A 20,448-nucleotide genomic window follows, 5' to 3' on the forward strand; every position below is an offset into this window, starting at 1 on the left:
AGACATTCGGGGTTTTTGGAGCCCTCCTTTCATCTTTCCTAGCAGGGACGCCGGAACATATATGCTCGTGTTGCTAAAGCAACACCAATCATATTCAAATATAGCTCATTCCCCCCCCCCCCAGTTCGGACGATGGGAGATTTACAAAAAACGGGGGGCATTTTTGTTGAATGTGTGACATATGGTTTTCATACATATCCAAGTGAGCATTATGTTCATTACTCGAGCAATACCAACATTTTTAACTTCCGGTGTCCCTGTTTCCTAGACATGGATGGTCACATATACAATGGAACGTCGCTACAACGACGCTCGACCTCTACAATAACCTCTACAATGATATTTTTCGAATCATTTTTGGAATTGCTTCAAATCTAATGTTCCATTGATATAACGATATCCTTTGCTACGATAAACCTCTCTATAACGATATTTTTTTAGGATATTCTCTGAAACCACTACAATGACATTCTTTATATATAATTTATTCAAAATCACCTCAATATATTTTTAAATTCCTCACCAGTGTTTGTTCTTTTGAGGGTGTTTAATAATGTTTGTATTTTGCACTATACAGGGTGATTCAGAAAAGATGGGAAAACTTTAAGAGGTGGTAGTACACAAAAAAAAAAAAATAAATAAATATAAATAAAAAAATTTATTATATTATTATTTCTTTTATTGTTTTTGTGTTTGCTACCAACACCTTCTATAGCAACATCTCTATAGCTGGTGTTGGTATTACCACCTCTTAAAGTTTTTCCCATCTTTTCTAAATCACCCTGTATACCCTCCGAAAATGCTAATGGGTTTTCTGTGTAGTATGCAAAAGTGTTGTGAGAGAAACTACTTTACAGGGTGAAATAACTAAATTTCTTATTCATCATATGATCAATCAGAATATTTTGCCACGAATAAATACTTTTAATGCATTATATGGTGATACTAAAAACGCCAATTCAGAAGAGATGCCAACAACAGTATAAATTTGGTGGCGCTTGATGATAATCCTACGTCTCCTCTCGATATAACGATAACCCCTCTACGACGATATTTTTTTGTCGTATACTTTGCGATATCTTGATCTGCAGAGTATCGTTATATCGAGGTTTCACTGTACATTGAAACCTCGATATAACAATCCTCTTTGGACCAAGAAAAAATATAGCTGTAGATGGATTATCGTTATATGGAGAGGTAGCATTCTCATCAGACGCTACCAATTCATGCAGTTTCTAGAGTCTCTTCTGAATTGGCGTTGTTAGTACCACGATGACATGCGTTTATGAGTGTTATTCAGAGCAAAAAATTGTAATTGAATGAATAAATGAATAAAATTCTATCAATGAATGAATTGTTGAATATTCTGCAATGAATTCACACACACATGAATAAAATTCTATCAGCAATGTCACCCTGTAAAGTAGTTTACTGTGCAATACTTTTGTGTACTACACAGAAAGGAGTTTCACGACAACTTTCATTAATACTTTTAGAGGGTAGATAGTGAAAATAGCGATGGCTATCACTCACCCTCGAAAGAACAAAAACTGGTGAGGAATTGAAAATATCTATGAAGATTATTTTGAGCAAAATATAAAGAATGAATATCGTTGTAGCAGTTTCAGAATATTTTCAAAAAACATCGCTATAGAGGGATTTATCTTAGTTAAGGGTATCGTTGTATCGAAAGGAGTTTAACATTAGATTATAGCCCAAAATATAATTCCAAAAAAAATCTGAAAAAATATTATAGAGCGAGTTATCATTTTTTCGAGTATTGTTGTATCGAGATTTCACTGTATATTGATTTTTTAGTAAATTTATCGAATTTTTTTTTATTTAAACCGGACTTTTTGATTAAAATTAACTGACTGCTTATTTATTAAAACAGATCTTGTTAATCATTAAGAATGCATATTTTCGCATATCGCCTATATATAGATTTCTTTCATTTAATCTCTCAAATTTAATTCATTATTTAATGAATAAACTATACAACAAACGAACGAACTACAAGCAAAAAATATGAACACCAAAATTCTGTGTTTATGTAACACGAAGGTCGTTAAGCCTAAATTAACTTCATAAATTAACATTTCTCTCATAGAGAAGTGTTTTTATTCATGAGGGCTCCCTCTCTTTGAAGTGAATGCCTGGTGTCGAATCAGTATCTCGCATAAGGTGCAAGGTTTCTCGATGTACAACCAAAGGGTCATTCAGCATCAAAATGAAAAACATATTTTCTATATTGGCATGATTGTTTCTTGCGCAATTGATGCATGCATTTATTATGATGTGTTTCCGACTCGTCACGATGTTGCTTAATATAATTTACACATTTTTTTTTTTTATTCTTCCACTGATTTAATGAATTTTGGTATAAAAACAAGCAAACTTGAAATTTTAGTGCGAAAAGTGAAAAAGTCTGAAGTCCAACTGTATTTATGTTGGTGCAATATCTATTATTTTAAATCGGCAATTAGGAGCATAATTCAAGACTTTATACAAAAACTTATTTCTCTGTTTTTTATCAGGGTAACCCTAGCGCCCCATTGTAATGCATTGTAAATGCTTAGTTTAGCTAATCGATAAGTTTAGCTCCCTATATTTTTCTGAAATTTTTTCTATGCACAAAATATAAAAATAGAACAGCTATTTTTCCGCACTCTATCTACGGATTAGATTCTCAAGTCTATTTGCCAGATCTTTTATATTTCTTTTAATTGACAACTTTACAGCATTTCAATTACATGCATACTATACTAGTACCCTAGTTAACCTAATATTTTTTTAAAGTTAAATAAAGGAAAAATGAAATTTAAATTTTGTGATTTAAATCAACGATTAAAAAAAAAAAATCTGATTTAAATCGCCGTACCCTGTGTAAGAACCTAATTATACTCCATGAACTACCCCCCAAAAATTGATTTAGAATAGAGCTATATGTAATTTCTGTTTGTGATTCAAAACTGGAACTAACTGTCAGGTTCTCCTAATTTGCGTACAAACGATATTTCTCGAGAGGGTTTCGCAACAGCCAGACACTCGGCGGAAGTCGGGCAGTCGTCGAGTTTCCGTTCAATACGACACACCGACATTGTTGTTCATGCTTGATGCACGTGAAGCATTTCGCACCGGAAGGTTGATGATCGTCGTTTCCTCCGACTTCAAACAACTTCTATTGTATTAGGATAATGAAAAACTTAACCGTAGGAGTTATTCTTTCATTATCAACCTCCATCGCTGGAGTTTATTGCGCAATGACTCAACAAAACTATCGCCGAAGACAATAAAGGATTAGAGCCTAACGCATGCATGCTCAACCCATGGCCCGCGACCGTAAACCTAATTTTTTAAAATGAACTAAGCAGCACTTAATCAGATTCTTTAGTGAACTGCGGCACATTCACAAATCCCTTAAGTGACCCGTGGCACATTTGAAGATCATTTAAGTGACTCGCGGCAACTTTACAGACCAATTAAGTGACATGGGCACTGTTCTAAATCACTTAAGTGATCCGCGGCACATTTTCAGATCAGTTAAGTGACACGTGGCATATCTAAAGACAAATTAAGTGACCTGTAGCAGTGGTCTAAATCACTTAAGTGGCTCGCAGCACATTTTTTCTTCACTTAAATGACCCGCGGCACATTCTTTCCTCATTTAAGTGACCCGCGGCATATTCTCAGGTCACTTGAGTGACCTGCAACACATTCCTAGACCACTTGAGTGACACGCGCCACATTTACAGATCAATTATGTGGCCCGCGACATGTTTTCAAACCAATGAAATGGCTCACATTCTCCAAAAGAATGAGCACTCTTCACCTAACGCGATGAACACACTTTTCAAGAATACAGTAAAGGCCGAAACACACTGCACTGACGCGACGTAATTTCCCGTCATATCAGGGACGTTGTGAACTCTGGTTCGTGAAAATTCTGTGACGTAAAAATTCCACGTCACAGAATTTTGACGTCGCTGAATTTCCACGAATCAGAATGCACAACGCCGCTGACGAAACGTAATAATAACGTCACGTCAGTGTAGTGTGTTCTGGCCTTAATAGACTCGATAATTCGAGTCTCAAAAGTTCGAGGTTCTGGATAATCCGAGTTGTCTAAACATAGACTTGAAATAAAAGTATTCATGGTTCTTCATCTATTTTTGCTGAAATTTTTCGATATTCTTTCTGAAAATATTTTGCTGTGTGTTTCGTTTCACTGACGAACGCAAGTAAAAAGTAAATTCAATTTGAATAGGGCTTGGTAGCCTCAGGGCCGTCTTAAGAGTATCATGGGCCCCCGGGCCAATTGATTTTTCAGAGGCTCTACCAAACAAATTCTCGAAAATTTCAACCAGATCTTATTTTTGTGAGGTGCCCGGGTGGGCCCATGCCTTAAGACGGCACTGGGTAGCCTCAGTCTATAATGAATTAAACCATTAAATTAGGAACAAAACTGGGAACAATAAGTATGAATACCTGGGAAATTTGGTATGAATACCAAAGCAAGAAAAGCAATATCCAATAAATACGAAAATATTGCATTTTGAACGTTAGTTAATTCTATGACCAATAACCTCCACATATACAGCACCTAAGTCAAGGGTGCTCAACCTTTTGGAGAGTGCGGGCCCCTTCATTGTTTTGGAAGCGAGTAGCGGGCCACTTCATTGGTTTGGGCATGTACCACGGGCAACTTAATTGATCTGTAACTGTACCTCGACCCGCTCAGGTGATCTGGAAATGTTCTTTGAGTCACTGGCGTGATCTGAAAGTGTGCCGTGGGTCACTTAATAATCTGAAAATGTGTCGCTGTCAACTAAAATTATCTGAAAATGTGTCGCTGTCAACTAAAATTATCTGAAAATGTGTCGCTGTCAGCTAAAATTATCTGAAAATGTGTCGCTGTCAGCTAAAATTATCTGAAAATGTGCCACGAACCAATTCAAGTGATCTAGAAATGTACCACGGACAGCTTAATTGATCTAGATTTAGACCACGAGGGAAGTTTTAATTTACCTTGAAATATGCCACGGGCCGTTTTAAGTGATCTGGAAATGTTCCACGTTCTACTTGTATGGTTTGGTAATTGGTCGCGGGTCACAATCAAATAAAACATTTCAGCAATTCCTTATAAAATTTAAAATTTTTATTTAGCAACATGGGATAAAAAACCACTGTTCAACCAAACAATACTTATCCGAGGATGACGTCGCTCTCCGCTATCCATACGAAGGTTTTTAACAGCTGGTTGATGCGAAGATATATTTAGGAAACAGAGAGAAAATTCAACTGTTCTTGCGGGGAATCGAACCCGCGTCCTTTTACTTTCCGGGTGAACAACGCACTAGACTACAAAGGCAACGAATATCGCAATCTTCCCTTGGAGCTCATGTGCACTGAACGGGACCGTACATGGACGGTCGGACCTAATTCAGGCTAAAGCTGACAATTGCTGACACTGCCACCAGATGGCGACTTATCCGAGGATGATGTCACTCTCCGCTATCCATACGAAGGGGCATCAGCCAGCTTTTAAAAACCTTCAAACAAAACTTACGTGAATAATGATTTAGTTGTTATTATTATTATATTTTGAAATTAGGTTTGAGATGTCTCGGGCACATCAGATGACTCCGGAGGCATTTCATTTGGCCGGCGGATCATAAGTTGAGCATGTTTGACCTAAGTGATAGTCCCAATAAAAGTGGGATGTTGACGGGGTCCCGATCCCAGGAAGGCATCTCATGAATTCTCTATTTTTTTTTTGAATAATCTGAGTTTTCAGTAATGTCCCGTCTACCTCTGTGAAATCTTTTCTATGAGATCTCTGATGCTTTTTATTCCAAGTTTTCTAAATAATTTTAATCTAACGTTTTTGTCAACTTGAGTAGCGACGAGCCTCATGAAATTTCTCCTGTTGGAAATATGGCATCGAGTGAATCCCCGTATGGCTCCGAGAAAACCCGAAGAATTTTTTGACCTGAATTTCTGGAAAATCTCGTCACGGTGTCCTTGCTATTTCTTTTAAAAGAATTCAGCCTCACTTTTTTTTTTCTTTCCTGACTAATATTTTATCTAGATTATTATACAAAAGAACAACAATGACTTTCAAAAGTTGCATCATAAGGCGAGTCGGCCTATTTACCGCGTGTTTTAGTCCCAGAGACTTGTTTTCCTCGTCCGATTTTTTTCGTAAGATACGAGAACTTTCTTACGATTCGAATCGCGGGGTATAGTTTTGCTGCATTTCCGGATGACCTTTACGCATGCTCGGCTCCTTCGATAAACAGGTGGTGCTTTAAGATTGTTTTCGTTTTGCCAGGAAAACGGCAAGCTGCACACGGCAAGATGCCGCTGCCGCAGCACGTGTTGTAATGTTGTGATCAATTTCACGTTGAGTTTATGACAGAAATCCATCAGAAAACGAGGAACTTGTCTCTTTCCATGTGAGTTGCATTATAATTTCATTTTCTTCGTTCGTCCAAACAACGGACGGGCTTTTACGGGTTATCCGAAGGACAAAACAATACAATGTTATCATTCATATAAATGTTATCGATATTTTCATAATCTCATTCAAAAAAAAAAGACGACTTTTATTGTCTTTTTTCCCCTCAAACGACCAACAGGTCCATGTTTTTTTCTTTTATTATTCAAAGAAAGAGACATCAGTGTAATGTTCTTACATTCTAATGATCATTAGAAATCAATTTCTTCTTCCATTTTAATGATCATTTCGATGTGAGTTAATCAACTATTGAATCCCCTTAAGAGTTTGGAAGTCATTATGGTAATGAATGAAAACTAATTGTTGCAGATTACCGGCTTCGATGTTAAAAATGGTGAAAAAGTCAAAGTCTGGTAATTATCTAATTTTGTATATTATAGGTCAATACGTTTATGAATACGAAGTATTTTTTTTTTCATTGAAGTCTTTCTAAGTTTCATAATAGGTTATCCCATTCCACTGTTTATATATAATAGTTATGCATCGATCAAGGTGAAATGAAACGAGTCAGAATATTTGAAGTTGAAATTTGAGATATACCGGTTACAAAAAGGTGTTTTTTTTGTTTTTTGGTGCTATCGCAATTTCTATCTTCAATTTCCAGTGGGAAATGAAAATGGCCTTCATGAAGCATTGTTATTGTTATTATTAAATTTTCCGCCACTTTATTTTGCATTTATTCTTTAACTAGGCTTAATGATGTTCTTTATATTTTTTCAGCAGCTCATGATGATACATGCGTTCAAAATGAAGAGAGAGGCCTCCATATTTTGAGCAGCGACGAGCCTCGTGAAATTTCTCCTGTTGGAAATGTGACATCAAGTGAATCCCCATATGGCTCCGAGAAAACCGAAAGCAGCTCTCCTATCGGGGACCAAGTATGCATGTCTAGAGATAGACTCGTCGAAACAATCGAAGATAAGATTCAACAAAGAGAATTTCAAGTAAATGAGTTAGACGCTTCAAGTAATAACTTCTCAAAAAAGTTACCGTGCGAACCAAAACGGGATACTGACAACACTGTGTCAACGCCCTCGAATTCTGATGGATTTTCTGAGCAACCTAATTCGTCTAGTTTATCTACTGAATACCAAACATCAGCATCTGTTTATAATCCTCAAGTAAATATGAAAAATGAACTTATATTTTCTGGAGATGTAGCAGCATCCGATGGAAAAGAAGTAAACATGGATTTAGCCGATAAGAAATCAAATGGGGAAACGGATGAGGGAAAAGACACTTGTGATTCATCTAGTCTTGCCGAAGAAATGAATTCATATGTTAGTACCGCTAAGTGTGTTTTTGGGAGTATGTCTTCGGATTTATCTGTTCCTGAGGTTGACCCTCTCACTGAAGATGAAGAACGTCGACGAACGAAGAAAAATGTTACTCTGTCGTGGGATCCAGTAAGTTGATTTACCTTTATACTATGTAGTATTGCCACAATTGTTTCTCTTTTACTATCTTCAGGATATGAAAAAATCATGACTTAAAAAAAATTTTTTTAATCGGATTTTTTTTATTTAAATTAACTGACTGCCTATTAATTAAAGAACACAAATTTCGTTCATAATTAACCCATTTTTAACCGCTCTTCTAATTCGCCACCAAATTTCACAATATCTTTATGTATGATAACCAGTGACTTGGAAATAACATATTTGAGAAGTTCAAAAAAAATTGGAAATTGATTTAGCGTGGTTTTCCTTTGTAATTAATGCAAATTTCCAATTAATTAATTTTTAATGATTATAAATTAATTAGCTGTTCATTCAACGAAATCTCGTGTACCATGTGATAAATTTAAAATATATATATATATATATATATTCTAGTTTCGAAAAATTCTTTTCCGTTCATGATTATTAAAAAAAATAGCAGATCGAAAATTAGAGGATAAAATTTCCGAAAATTTCAAATCTGAAAAGTCAAAGAAAGTTTCTTTTTTGTAAACAAATTTCAAAAAATACTAGAGAACTTTCATTAGATTTTTATATTTCCAAAAAGTACATTTCGCACAAAAATTTGAATGAAAATTGATTGAAAAGTTTTCTAACAAAGCATTGCGCAAAAGCAACGTCAGTCAAAAATAAGTTAAGAAGGTATATTTTTCTCCCCTGATCTCTCAAATTCAATTCAGCATTAATGAATGAACTAACAAATGAACAAAAAGAAACAAACAATAAACAAACGAGCTACGAGCAACAAATGTGAACACCAAAAATCTGTGTTTATCTAACATGAAAGGTCAATGAGCTCTAATTAACTTCATGGATTAACATTTTTCTTGTAGAGTGCTTTTATTTATTAAGGCTCCCCTCCCCTTAAAATAAATGCCTGCGGGGCGACTCAGTGCCGTCTTAACGCATGGAGAAGAAAGAAAAGAGCCTAACAAAAATGGATGTGGTTGAAATTTTCGAGAATTTGCCAGGTAGGGCCTTAGAAAAATCACTTGGGCGGGGGACCCGTGATGTTCTTAAGAATAGGCGGGGATAGACTTGAAAGTCTGGGGGGGGCACTGTCATTATTGCTGGGGGGTGCACGATGATCATGATGTAAATTCATCACATATACATTAAATCAGTCGACTCCACCTTTGACGCTGAATGTCCCCCCCCCCCCCCTGTATCTTCGCCCATGCTCTTAAGACGGCCCTGTGGCGGCAAAATATCACATATGATGCAGGTTTCTCGAGAGATTCACTCAATGTACAACCAAAGGGTCATTCACATTCAACTCAATGAAAAACATATTCTATTGATAAGATTGTTTCTTGCGCAATTGATGCATACATTTATATGTTTCCGACTTGCGTGATGTTACTTAATAATTTACACATTTTTATTCTTTCATTCTTTCACAGACCTGGTATAAAAAACGAGCAAACTCTAGACTTTTTCACTTTTCGCATTAAAATTTTAATTCCAACTGTATTTATGTTGGTACAAAATTTATTATTATTTTAAATCAGCAATTAGCATATAATTCGAGGCTTTATACAAAAAATATTTCTCTGTCTTTTTATGAGAACTTTAGTTCCTCATTGTAATACATTGCAAATACTTGGTGCAGTTATATCTAAGTTTAGCTCCCTATATTTTTCTGCAGTATTTTCCCTGCACAAGATCTAGAAATATAACAGCTATCCTTTTAATCCGGAACTTTAGCACATATCAATAACAAACATACCATATAGGTCACTTTTACTTCAATATCATTGAAGTTAAATAAAAGGAAAATGAAATTTATAAATTCTGTGATTTTTTTAAATCAATTATTTAAAAAAAATCAAGTTATTCAAATCACGATTTAAATCAAGCTGATTTAAATAGGCTTTCCCCTGCCTATCTTAATACCTTTCTTTGCAGGTTCCATTGATGGATCATCTGTATCGCATTGAAGAACGAAATACGTCGAAGGTATCGTAAAATTTTCTTTATTTCGATCGATATTTTTTCAAGATCAACAAAATTTTTTTAATATACTCTCACCCGAAAAAGAATTCTTAAAAGAATATAAGTTGAAGACAATATACAGGGGGTGATTCATGTAAATTCTGCAAAAGAGAGAAATAAAAATTCTATTTGTATTTTATTAGTGAAATACAAAAAATTATATCAGCAAGAAAAGTGGAATTTATCTGCTATAGCTTTACTCGTAAAATCATAATTGAGGTAACTAAAAAATTAAAATTTTTATACGACCCCCCCAATAAGGAAAAAAAATGTTAATTATTAGTATAATATACGCCCTACTTTGTTTTAGTCATAAAATTTTCTCTGTTACATTTGATGAAAAATTCGTCACGATATGGATAATTGGAACTTTTAAATAATAATATAAATATGATATATGTGCGTCACTAGAGTAGAGTGTCGTCATAGAGTCGAGAGCATGTCCCAGCTTTCTTCATCATATTATTATTATTATTGACTGTGTGTGTGTTTTACTGTGTGTTCGTTCACATATAATTTTTCTTTCTCTCTTTGTATTTTCTTTCAAATATTGTAAAATATGAAATTTAATTGTAAACTTTGATTTGTATAGTTTTATCGTAATTGACTGGTGACAAATAAATTATATTATGTTAATTTACGTAATTTTCACGTGCTAAAATAACGGAAATTCGAGTTGAAATTGATTAATTATTCAAAAATATATAGTACATTCGAATATTATGGAATAGTCGGGTGATATAAAATACCGGGTTTTCTCCCCTTTTAGATATGGCCGACAAATGGAATAGTGATAAATATGAGCGGGTACGTTCCGCTCATAATTACTCGTAATTATTTGAATATAAAGGTAATTAGTTAAAATTGTTAATTTATTTAAATGGTTAATTGTTTAAGGGTGATTTGTATGTAAAAGAGTATTTGAAAGGTGACTAGGTAACAGGTGTGGTATTGAGACTTGGTGTTTGGTAACTTGGCTTTGGGTAGTTGTAAAGAACACGTGAAGGCGGCCACGAGTGATAAAAGATTATGTAAGAAAGGAAGAGCACGTGCTTTAGGCCAACTGCCGATGAAGCACAATTCATCTGGCAAGGTATGAAGCTATGAAATAAGAATGTAAGATAGAAAATACATGAATAGTGGATGTCAATGTAAGGTGGAAAATACATGAATAGTGGATGTCAATAGATTCCGGACCTTCACTGAAAAGAAGATGCAATTTGAACGCAACTTGAAAAGAAAGAGAGGGTATTGGTGACAGGAGAAAGGTGTTTTTCTAAAATACATGAATAGGAGCTGTCACGGAGTAAGATTCGATTCTTGAGGGGTAGGTGTGGAGAAGTTATGGAGAGCGAGAATAATGAAATGTTGAAATTAATGAATAGTAAGGATATTGCTCGCTTAGAAATGGATGTAAGAGAGCAAATATAAATACAAAGCGGCATTACCCATTACAGCACCTGTGCTCTGCAGGTAACATGGGGGGTCGCCTTAGGTATTGATATGAAGGTGACCGGTGCACGTAGGCGTTCTGATTATTTAGGAAGGGGCGAAATTTATGAGGGATGAATAGCACAGATCTTCTCCGGAATGGTCACGCGAAAGTCCAATCGAATTGCCCCTGCTTGAGGCCTCAAATTAAAATGTAGCACGGAAAGAAAAATTGCAAGACGGAGCGAATCCTGGGTTCTAGGGAGGAGCCGAAGAGGATGTAAAATCGGGAGGCCCGATGATGGAAAAAGATAGAAAGTGAGATGTAAGAGTGAGACTCGAGTGGAGACGCGGGATATGAAAAGGCCGGAGTGCCGTGTGCAAGTGCCGTAGTGCCATGAGGGAAGAAGCAGCACCTATGATGTTAAGGAAATCACCAACGATGACCGGGGTGAGTACACTTATCTACTTTTCCTTTGACCTGAATGTCCAGTAAGAAGTCAGGATATTACATGTTCTCAGATGCATAATATTAACTTAATGCTTAATTAATAACTTGAATCACCGGTGGCGGGTGTTGTAATATACACTCATGTCCATAAATTAAGGATAATTCAGAATCACACGGAAATCGAAATCTAAAGTAAAAATTTCACCTGTAGAATTATCACACACATCTGCAAGAATGATATGCAAATTTCAGGAAGCCACCAGATGATGCCGATAGTACGTCACAATGACGAGAGTGTAAGAGGGGGGTATATAAGGAATGGTGGCAAAGAAGTAAAATTGTTCACAAGAGTTCTGTAAGGCGCTCAGTGCCATAAGCAAATAGTTATGACACAGGACGCATGTGGATGATTTTTTACGTGGTGGAATTATCGGCCGCCTGGAATGTGGACGTACTCAGATGGAAGTATCCGAGGAACTTGGAATTGCCCAAAGTGTCATCTCTAGGCTTTGGCAACGATTCCAAGATAACGGAAATGTCAGTAGACGTTACAGTACAGGTCGCCCCCGAGTTACAACGCCGAATGAAGACCCGTATTTGGCAGTAACTGCCAAAAGAAGCAGACGGAGTACAGCATCCGACCTGTCTCGTCAGCTATCTGCAGCCACGGGTACCACAGTTTCAAGGCAAACCGTGAACAGACGTTTCGGAGATATTGGTCTATATGCTCGCAGGCCTGTCAGATGTGTTCCGCTCACGGTAACTCACTGTCGGCAGCGATTAGCCTGGAGTAGAGAACATGCAATGTGGACATCGTCACAGTGGTCTTGTGTGATGTTTTCCGACGAGTCCAGGTTTAGCTTGCAGTCTGATTCTCGTCGGACTTTCATATGGAGAACGCCAGGTACCCGTTACCACCAAGACAACATCATTGAACGACACCGTTACGGTGGTGCAGCATTGCTCGTTTGGGGTGGAATTATACTGGGTTCCAGAACAGATCTGCATGTTCAAACCAGAACCATGAAAGCCCAAATTTATCGGGACATCATTCTGGAACAACATGTACGTTTGTTTAGGGGTGCCATGGGCGCAGAATTTGTGTTTATGAATGACAACGCCCGTCCTCACCAAGCAAACATCGTAAACGAATGCCTTGAATCTGAGGATACAACCCGTATGGAATGGCCAGCATTCTCACCTGACTTGAATCCGATAGAGCATGTGTGGGACATGCTTGGCCGACGAGTTGCAGCCCGTCAACCACCTCCTACATGTGTACCGGAACTTCGGAGAGCATTGCTTGCTGAGTGGAGTGATCTTTCCCAAGATCAGATCGATAATTTGATACTCAGCAATTCTAGGCGTTGTACGGACTGTATTTCATCGCATGGGAGACATACAATGTATTAACCATCATACCAACCATGTAATAGTAAGTTTTTGTAAAGGAGATATTTTTTACAATTGCTCCAGGGAGCAAAAATCGTAGTTTTTATGAATGGTATTATACATACACCATCGTTTTTGTTCTTTATCTTTTTTTTAATAAATGGGCTTTATGAATAAGTAACGTTTGTTTTGTTTCTGAACGTTTATTTGCCGGAGCTGGCATTATCCTTAATTTATGGACATGAGTGTATATTATCTTAAATGGATATAGGAGACATCTTCCTTAATGTTAAGGACCGTGTAATTGCATTTATAAATTAAAGATATTGTTATACATTAAACTTGCCTCAGTGCGTGTAATTACTGGGTTACTGTAATTATGTTTTTTTGTCAGACACAACGCAATTTATGAAAACCTGTTTATCGAATTCTTGATAATTAATAATTAATTAAATACTTAGTTAATTAAGTAAAAGTCAGCCTGATGAGGAAGGAACGGCGCGCTGACATAAAGTACTTGAAAATAACCTCCCATGGTGCTACAGAGTCAGTGTCGCTCGGTTGTCACCGTCACCACGGTTGCTATAGGAGAACATTTGTTTTTCTAGTTCCTGAAATTTACTTAATCAAAGGTGTTCATTAATTATTGGAAATGTACCTATTAATTTGAAAATAAGCACAATCATCACAAGTGTTTTATTTCATTGTGCTGTGCTAGTTTTTTGCTTGCGCTTCTTTTCGGTTATATTGAACGCTATTTTTGCACAGATGGTGTGTCGGATAATATGGAATACTGTAAGTATTATCTGACTTTGGCTAGAGTATCTCTTCAAAGTGGAAGGTTTAGGGAGATAAAAGAGGAAAGGTCTAGAAATAATGTATGCCCTGTTCTCTGTGGGCCCACTTTGACGGTTTTGGGGCAGATTAGGAATATTGCATATGTGACTTGTAAATATACTATGACACCACCGCATTATTAACTACATAAATGAACGATTAAATTTTTAGTTTTCATTGTCATAGATTCATTAAGTCTTGTTTTTGATCAATTCGAATTATTTTCTTCATTTTGAACCAACTATTCCTTATCACCCGACTATATTCCACATTAACCGACGACAGTGATTTCTTTTTAAATTCCTTTTTTCATAGTCACAATATTTATTTTTAAATCCGATACCGTTGCCATTGCAAAGACAAAAAAAAAGAACCAGAAGTTTATAGAAATACAGGTTTCTATCATTTTTTGAAATTGGAAAAATCGAAAATATAAAAGTGGTATTCCATATTACTCGAATGTACTCTGTATTTTTGCATAAACGAAAAATAAGTTTCAAACGCGTTGAGCCGTAGGACCAAGTAGAAATGAAACAAATTTTATGTTTATAAATTTTACTAAAAGTTTGATCATAACAAATTGTCTACGGTTGACTGTACAGGCACCGGCCTCTTGTCGACTAGTAATATATTCTCCATTGTAGTAATATACAATTTATGATATATATTCAACTGGAATAAAATTTAAAAAAAAAAATTCTACCAATTAATACTAATTCCATTCTACTGATAATATAATTATCTCGGTAAAAGATACAATTTCTCACAAATCTCCTCGTCAGAGCTTCAGTTTCACACTGAAGATTTTTTTATTGCAATAACAATAATAATTATTATTTATTTGTGTATATGAGATGATAAAAATTTCAATTCACGGAAGATTGTTTCCACATAAATTGAGAACCGGGAAGTTCGCTTTTCACAAAATAAAATCGTAAATTTCAAAATTCTCTGGTCATGTATTATTTATATCTTTATCATTAATAAAATTTACATTATTAATTTTCTTTGCTTTTATTCTTTAGGACACTGATAAAAAGTTAAAGACTGTAGAAGGTTATGTGGATGTCCAGCCTGTGGGTATATTTAGCGGAGAGAAAGGAAGCCATTACTTGGTTGTTCAGGATCATTGTTTATATATTTACGAGGTAAACTCATACTTGGCAGGATCTTTTTCGCGATATCGCTTCTTTTAAATTGTTGGACGCAAGTTATTTTCCTATAACTATTCGTTATGTTCATTGTGTATATAACAGTAATTTCTGAATATTCATTTTGATAATTCCTTATTTCAGTCGGATAAAAAAGAAAAGACTCTGATGGAAATTCCATTAAAAAATGCTCAGATTGAATCGGTTGCCAAAAACGAAGTCTCAGTTGATAGCAAGGTAACTAGAACGTGTTTTTTTATGATTATTTCCAATGTTATCTGAAAACAAAATTTTGGATATATTGCAAAAATTTTTGAAGAACATATGACTATGAGCTTTATTAACAAAATTTTCAACTGGTTTCCAAATATTATTTTGAATCAGCATCTGAGGATACGGCCTGAAGTAAAAGATTCTTGAACTAGAGTACATATAAAAATGGCTTTTTAGTACTGAATCTAATTTCGCTTTCTTGATATTGGACTAGTGCCGTCTTAACGCATGGATCCACTCGGGCACGGCCCGGGGTCCTCACAAAAATGAGAACCGGTTCAAATTTTCAAGAATTCGCCGGGTAGGGCCTCAGAAAAATCACTTGGCCCGGGGGCCAATGCTGCTCTTAAGACGGCCCTGTATTAGACGGCGAAATGTTATAATTTCACTCACACTTGTGCCCAAAATCTTAAATACAGCATTACTTTGAAGAGATCCAACCATAAATTTCCGATTAATGCATAAAGAAGTCGTGTGGCAGCTCTAGAAAAGTCATAGAAATACCTGAAATTTGGAGAAATGAAATCAGGATAAAAGTTGATTTTATTTTTAGAGAACTCTGGGTGGGAAATTTTTTGAAGATCTTTTGCTGTGTCCCAAAGTCATCATATATAGATATGATTTCGAGCGGGAAAGAATAATCAGAAAATTGGCAGAAAAATGTGAAGAGACAGATACATGGCCTCATATCCTGAAGCAGTGCCCCTAAGCTGGGACCTTTGGTGGGCAGACCAGACTTTTCACGGGCCCCCTAGTGAATTTATAGCAGGAAAAAACAAAAATGATGAGAATTGTCTCTGGCTCCACGGTCGGAGCACTGTCAGTCCCACCCTTGTGTGGACATGAACAGATATTGCCCGGGATTTAGACTTACGCACCACACAGTTCTTACAGCAAAATAATATTGACGTACCACGGCAAGTTTGCGAGTCCCTCTTACATTGCAGCACTGCCAGACGAGTATGCCGATATTACTATAAAAGCACTTTTGCTTTATGACTATGCACTTAATCTCATTCTATGAGTATAATCAGTAGAAAACTCAGTCACTATTTAATATATACAGGGTATTCGAAACTAAACTTTTCCTATTCACAGATATAGACGTTCGACTGGGCCAAAATGTCATGAAGTTCGGACAACAGCCAATTTAGCACAAAGGTCTTTACCTTTCTCGAGTCGCAAGCGCTGCCTATGCTCATCATCAAACAAAGAGCACCCCTTACGGCAACTTTGAAATACTTATGCCTGAAATCTGCATGATTCTAATCTTTAGAAGCAATTTTTACAGGGTGTTAAATTGAAGCGTTGAACAAGTACTCGCGAGCACAAAATTGGACATGAACATTGAGCAATCTTAGTACTTCGAAGAATACTATGGTGCTCATGAGCAACAGGTTGAAGATGGCTACTTTAGATGATGCAAGCGGGCATTTTTTAAACGTGTCAATTGTGTTAGAATGTGTACCCCGGGGGCAGGCTATTCCATTTATTCACAACTCTATTAGAAAAAAAACTTCCTGCGACACCACAACCTATTTTTTGCATTCAAATACCTTAGCGAATATTCCATTTAGCAACATTGAATTTTTTCTGTTGGCCTGAGGAGTTACAGGGCAACAACTTTCAGATTGGAAGTTAGAGGAAAAGGGGACCACACAAAAATTTAGATTTTTTTCATTTTGTGTAACATTAGTTTTCACTCTAAAAACTGGTATAAATATTAACTATTACAAATACAAACACAAAAGCCACAACACGCAAAACGCCCAAGGAAGTGGATGGAAAATAAAACTCATAGAAATACGGATGTCAAATATAACCAAAATACAGTAGCCCAATATAAAAGTATATACGCATCACGAAAGAAAAGCTAATAATTTATACTATATAATATACTGCCCATAAAAAAAGATTATGGTTGCCTTTATTTTGTGACACACTATATTTTCACTGTCAAAACTGGTACAGGGAAATTTTTTGAACGAATTTCGAGCATTTTTTTAAATTGAAATCGTACCTGTACGACGTATGGTTGATGAGATAAAGGCTGCATTAGCACTTACAAAATACCCTGTATACAGGGTGCATAGGTAACGAGGCGTATGGCATCTTACTGGCGAACGGTTAATCCTAGAGACATACTTCTAATTATAAAAAGTATCCAAACAACGCGTAGTACTCAAGGGGTTGCATAGTTATTAAAATAAAAATTTTAACTTTTTACAGGACACCCTATGCTCAAAAACCTAATTAGAAAGTTGTTGTCCTGTCTCTCCTGAGTGCAAGAAAGAAAAAAAAGTGAAATTACTGAAATATTCGAATTTGAAAAACGGAGGAAAGTTGGTAAAAAACAGCATTAAATACGAGTAAACCTTTTTCTCCGCATTCAATGCTACTTTTTCCCAGTTTTTCACACTCAAATATCTCAGTGAATATTGCACTAAGAAACACTTAGAATTTTTTTGTTGTCCTCAGCGGGTAAAGGACGACTTTCTAATTGGGTTTTTGAGCACAGGGTGTCCGTATAAAAAGTTAGAATTTTTGATTTAATAACTATACAACCCCATGCAACATAAATGACATATCTGAGTAGCCTACTACACGTTATTTGGATGCTTTTTCTAATTGGAAGTATGCCTCTAAGACCAACGGTCTGCCAGTAAAATGTAATTCACCCTGTTACTTACGTATCCTGTATATAAAATAAAACTTTCCACCTTTCTGAAATTGCCGCCCTGGGCTATAGACGGCTTAGCGAACCCCTCCCATCCGTAAATGCACCTCTGGTCGTCGCATTTCGATTGCAAGAGAAGACGACCGACTAATTGTGCAGGATCATCCCGCATTTTACGGGACAAATCAAACTTCCCATATTATCCGGCCGATAGGGGCGATCGCCCCACTCGGATGGATTAAAGCAAGACAGTCTTGTTATTGGAAAATAATACAAATAATTTTATACAAATACAAACGCAAAGACCACAACAGACAAAAGGGCGTACGCAAGGGTAGGTGGGTGCGGAGGCATGCGCGCGGGGGAGGCACTGGGGTATATATATATAAGAAAATATCTCTTCTGCGGTCTCAGAAGTGTTTCTGTCATTTCGGTTAAATGAACCTGTCTACACCTAATTGCAATTCAACCTTTGTTAAATAGAAATAAAGGCCTCACAGTGATGAAACTCTCAAAACAAGTTTGACCTAAAAACAAAGCATCAATGATATGTTTGACTGCTAGCGGTTAAAATATTGAAATTAATCAAAAATTAATTATTAATCCTTTAAGCAGCACAAAAGAAATCACATCTTTTTATCAAGAATTATGCCATGCTTAGGATGACCATATGACCCGTATTTCTGGGAAACATAACTATTTTTTTCCGTGATTTTGGTCGTATTTGGCTTCTTTTTAAAAAAGAAATCCTTTTTTTTTGTACTTTAACCCTTTAAGAAGAAGTCACCAAACCCCTTCAAAATGCCATGTATATATATTTTTTTAATTAAGCAGGCTTTCTTCCGATTTTCAGCAGATTCAAACTAAGGCAGAGGCGCGGACAAGAAGAAAACTTTGGAGGGGCTGAAAGTTGCTGGCCGTCCCGTATATACGGGACTCAAGCGTGTACGCAGGAGGAGGAAGGTGGATTGCATTGTTTTTTCAGAAATTATTGGGAGTGCTCATCCCCCTTACAAAATTTATTGGCGGGGGGCCCTCAAATGGCCTCAGCCCCTAGGTTCCGGCACCTATGAACTAAGGGGTAGAGGAAAAAGTGTTCCATTGATAAATCAACTTTACAAGGTGTCTGGAATTGTCAATGCTAATATAAGTGCCTTTTAAGGAGGCAAGATATCTCGCCAATGCGCTCAAAAAATTAAATATACTGTGCGTAATTCATTAATGGAACAATTTATTTCTCATACGATTAATTTTATTCAAAATTTATTGATGGCATTCTAAAATCAATGCTTCTAGTGATAAAAATTTCATAGGTATGTTTAACTCAGTATGCCGTTAGCGATAAAAGAGAGACGTTTTTTTCCGCCGTAATTGCTAATGATTGATAGGAAAAAAGTTCCCTGTCGCCCCTCGTGATGTAATAAAAGGTTACCATATTTTTATGACGTTTTAAGAACGATAACGCCATATTACCCTGACTAACTAGGCAGCAAAAAAAAACCTCTGTGTTCCACCACAAAAATTGTTTGTCTTGACGTGTACCAGTGATGTCTTAATGCATGGGCCCACCCAAGCAGGGTCCGGAGGGCCTCATGATCTAATTACAATTTTTGACAGCATGTGTGCAAATTGAAAAGCAGGAATTTCTAGCCAGGTGTAGGAGGGGGGTTGGACCTCGAAAAATTACTTGGCCTGGGGGCTATGATGCTCCCTGACTATCATCCCTATCATTTTGGCGGAAAAGGTCGATTGTGTAGACGTTTTCATTTTTTCTTTTTTTTATCTAAGTGCGCATTCGAAGTGATGCCGCATCCACAGGAATCATAAAACTTGGCTTTTGGTCACTGTTCATCATACATGAGAGTCAGTAAAATGCGTTCAAGATTTCAAACGTTATAGCGCATTCCTAGGACACGATACCTGACGAGGGTTTCACCTAGAAAACCATGGGATGTCAAGTAACCTTTGCCGCATTAGCAAACAACGGTATTTCTTTGTTACAACGGCTCCGACGAATCAACAGTAGGTATGCTACTGTGAATTCGGCTTCTCAGCAAAAATTATAAGCTACACAAAAACCGCAAAGAGAAACATCCAGGGGTCTTCCTCATTGAAGGATGATGTTATAAAATACGAACTGTACCAACGAAGTGCCCGCAAAGGGTTAAAACTCGTCAAATCTTAAATGATAGGGAACATGAACAGGCTATCGGCAACATGTTAGACCACGTGTCGCAAGAACGTCGCTGTAAATGATCTGC

At 36.5% G+C, this 20,448-nt stretch overlaps 1 protein-coding gene across 5 annotated transcripts in view; it reads left to right on the plus strand.

The window, feature by feature from the left end:
• LOC149065658 (uncharacterized) overlaps positions 1-20,448 on the plus strand; it is a 58,661-nt gene that overhangs the window by 23,697 nt on the left and 14,516 nt on the right. For 3 of the 5 annotated variants that reach the window (XM_089253470.1, XM_089253469.1, XM_089253472.1), the window contains 4 exons: positions 7,241-7,926; positions 9,889-9,939; positions 15,112-15,234; positions 15,382-15,474. In XM_089253470.1, the coding sequence (XP_089109596.1) occupies positions 7,241-7,926; positions 9,889-9,939; positions 15,112-15,234; positions 15,382-15,474 (953 nt within the window). Of the gene's footprint in view, positions 1-6,663; positions 6,874-7,240; positions 7,927-9,888; positions 9,940-15,111; positions 15,235-15,381; positions 15,475-20,448 lie in introns of those variants that run through there. The other 2 variants (XM_089253473.1, XM_089253471.1) reach the window with 2 other exon arrangements.

This window comes from Pholcus phalangioides, unplaced genomic scaffold (genome assembly GCF_987345545.1).
Source record: "Pholcus phalangioides strain wild (caught in Gottingen) unplaced genomic scaffold, Ppha-v1.0 ptg000039l_1, whole genome shotgun sequence".
In the NCBI taxonomy this organism is placed as follows: Eukaryota; Metazoa; Arthropoda; class Arachnida; order Araneae; family Pholcidae; genus Pholcus; species Pholcus phalangioides.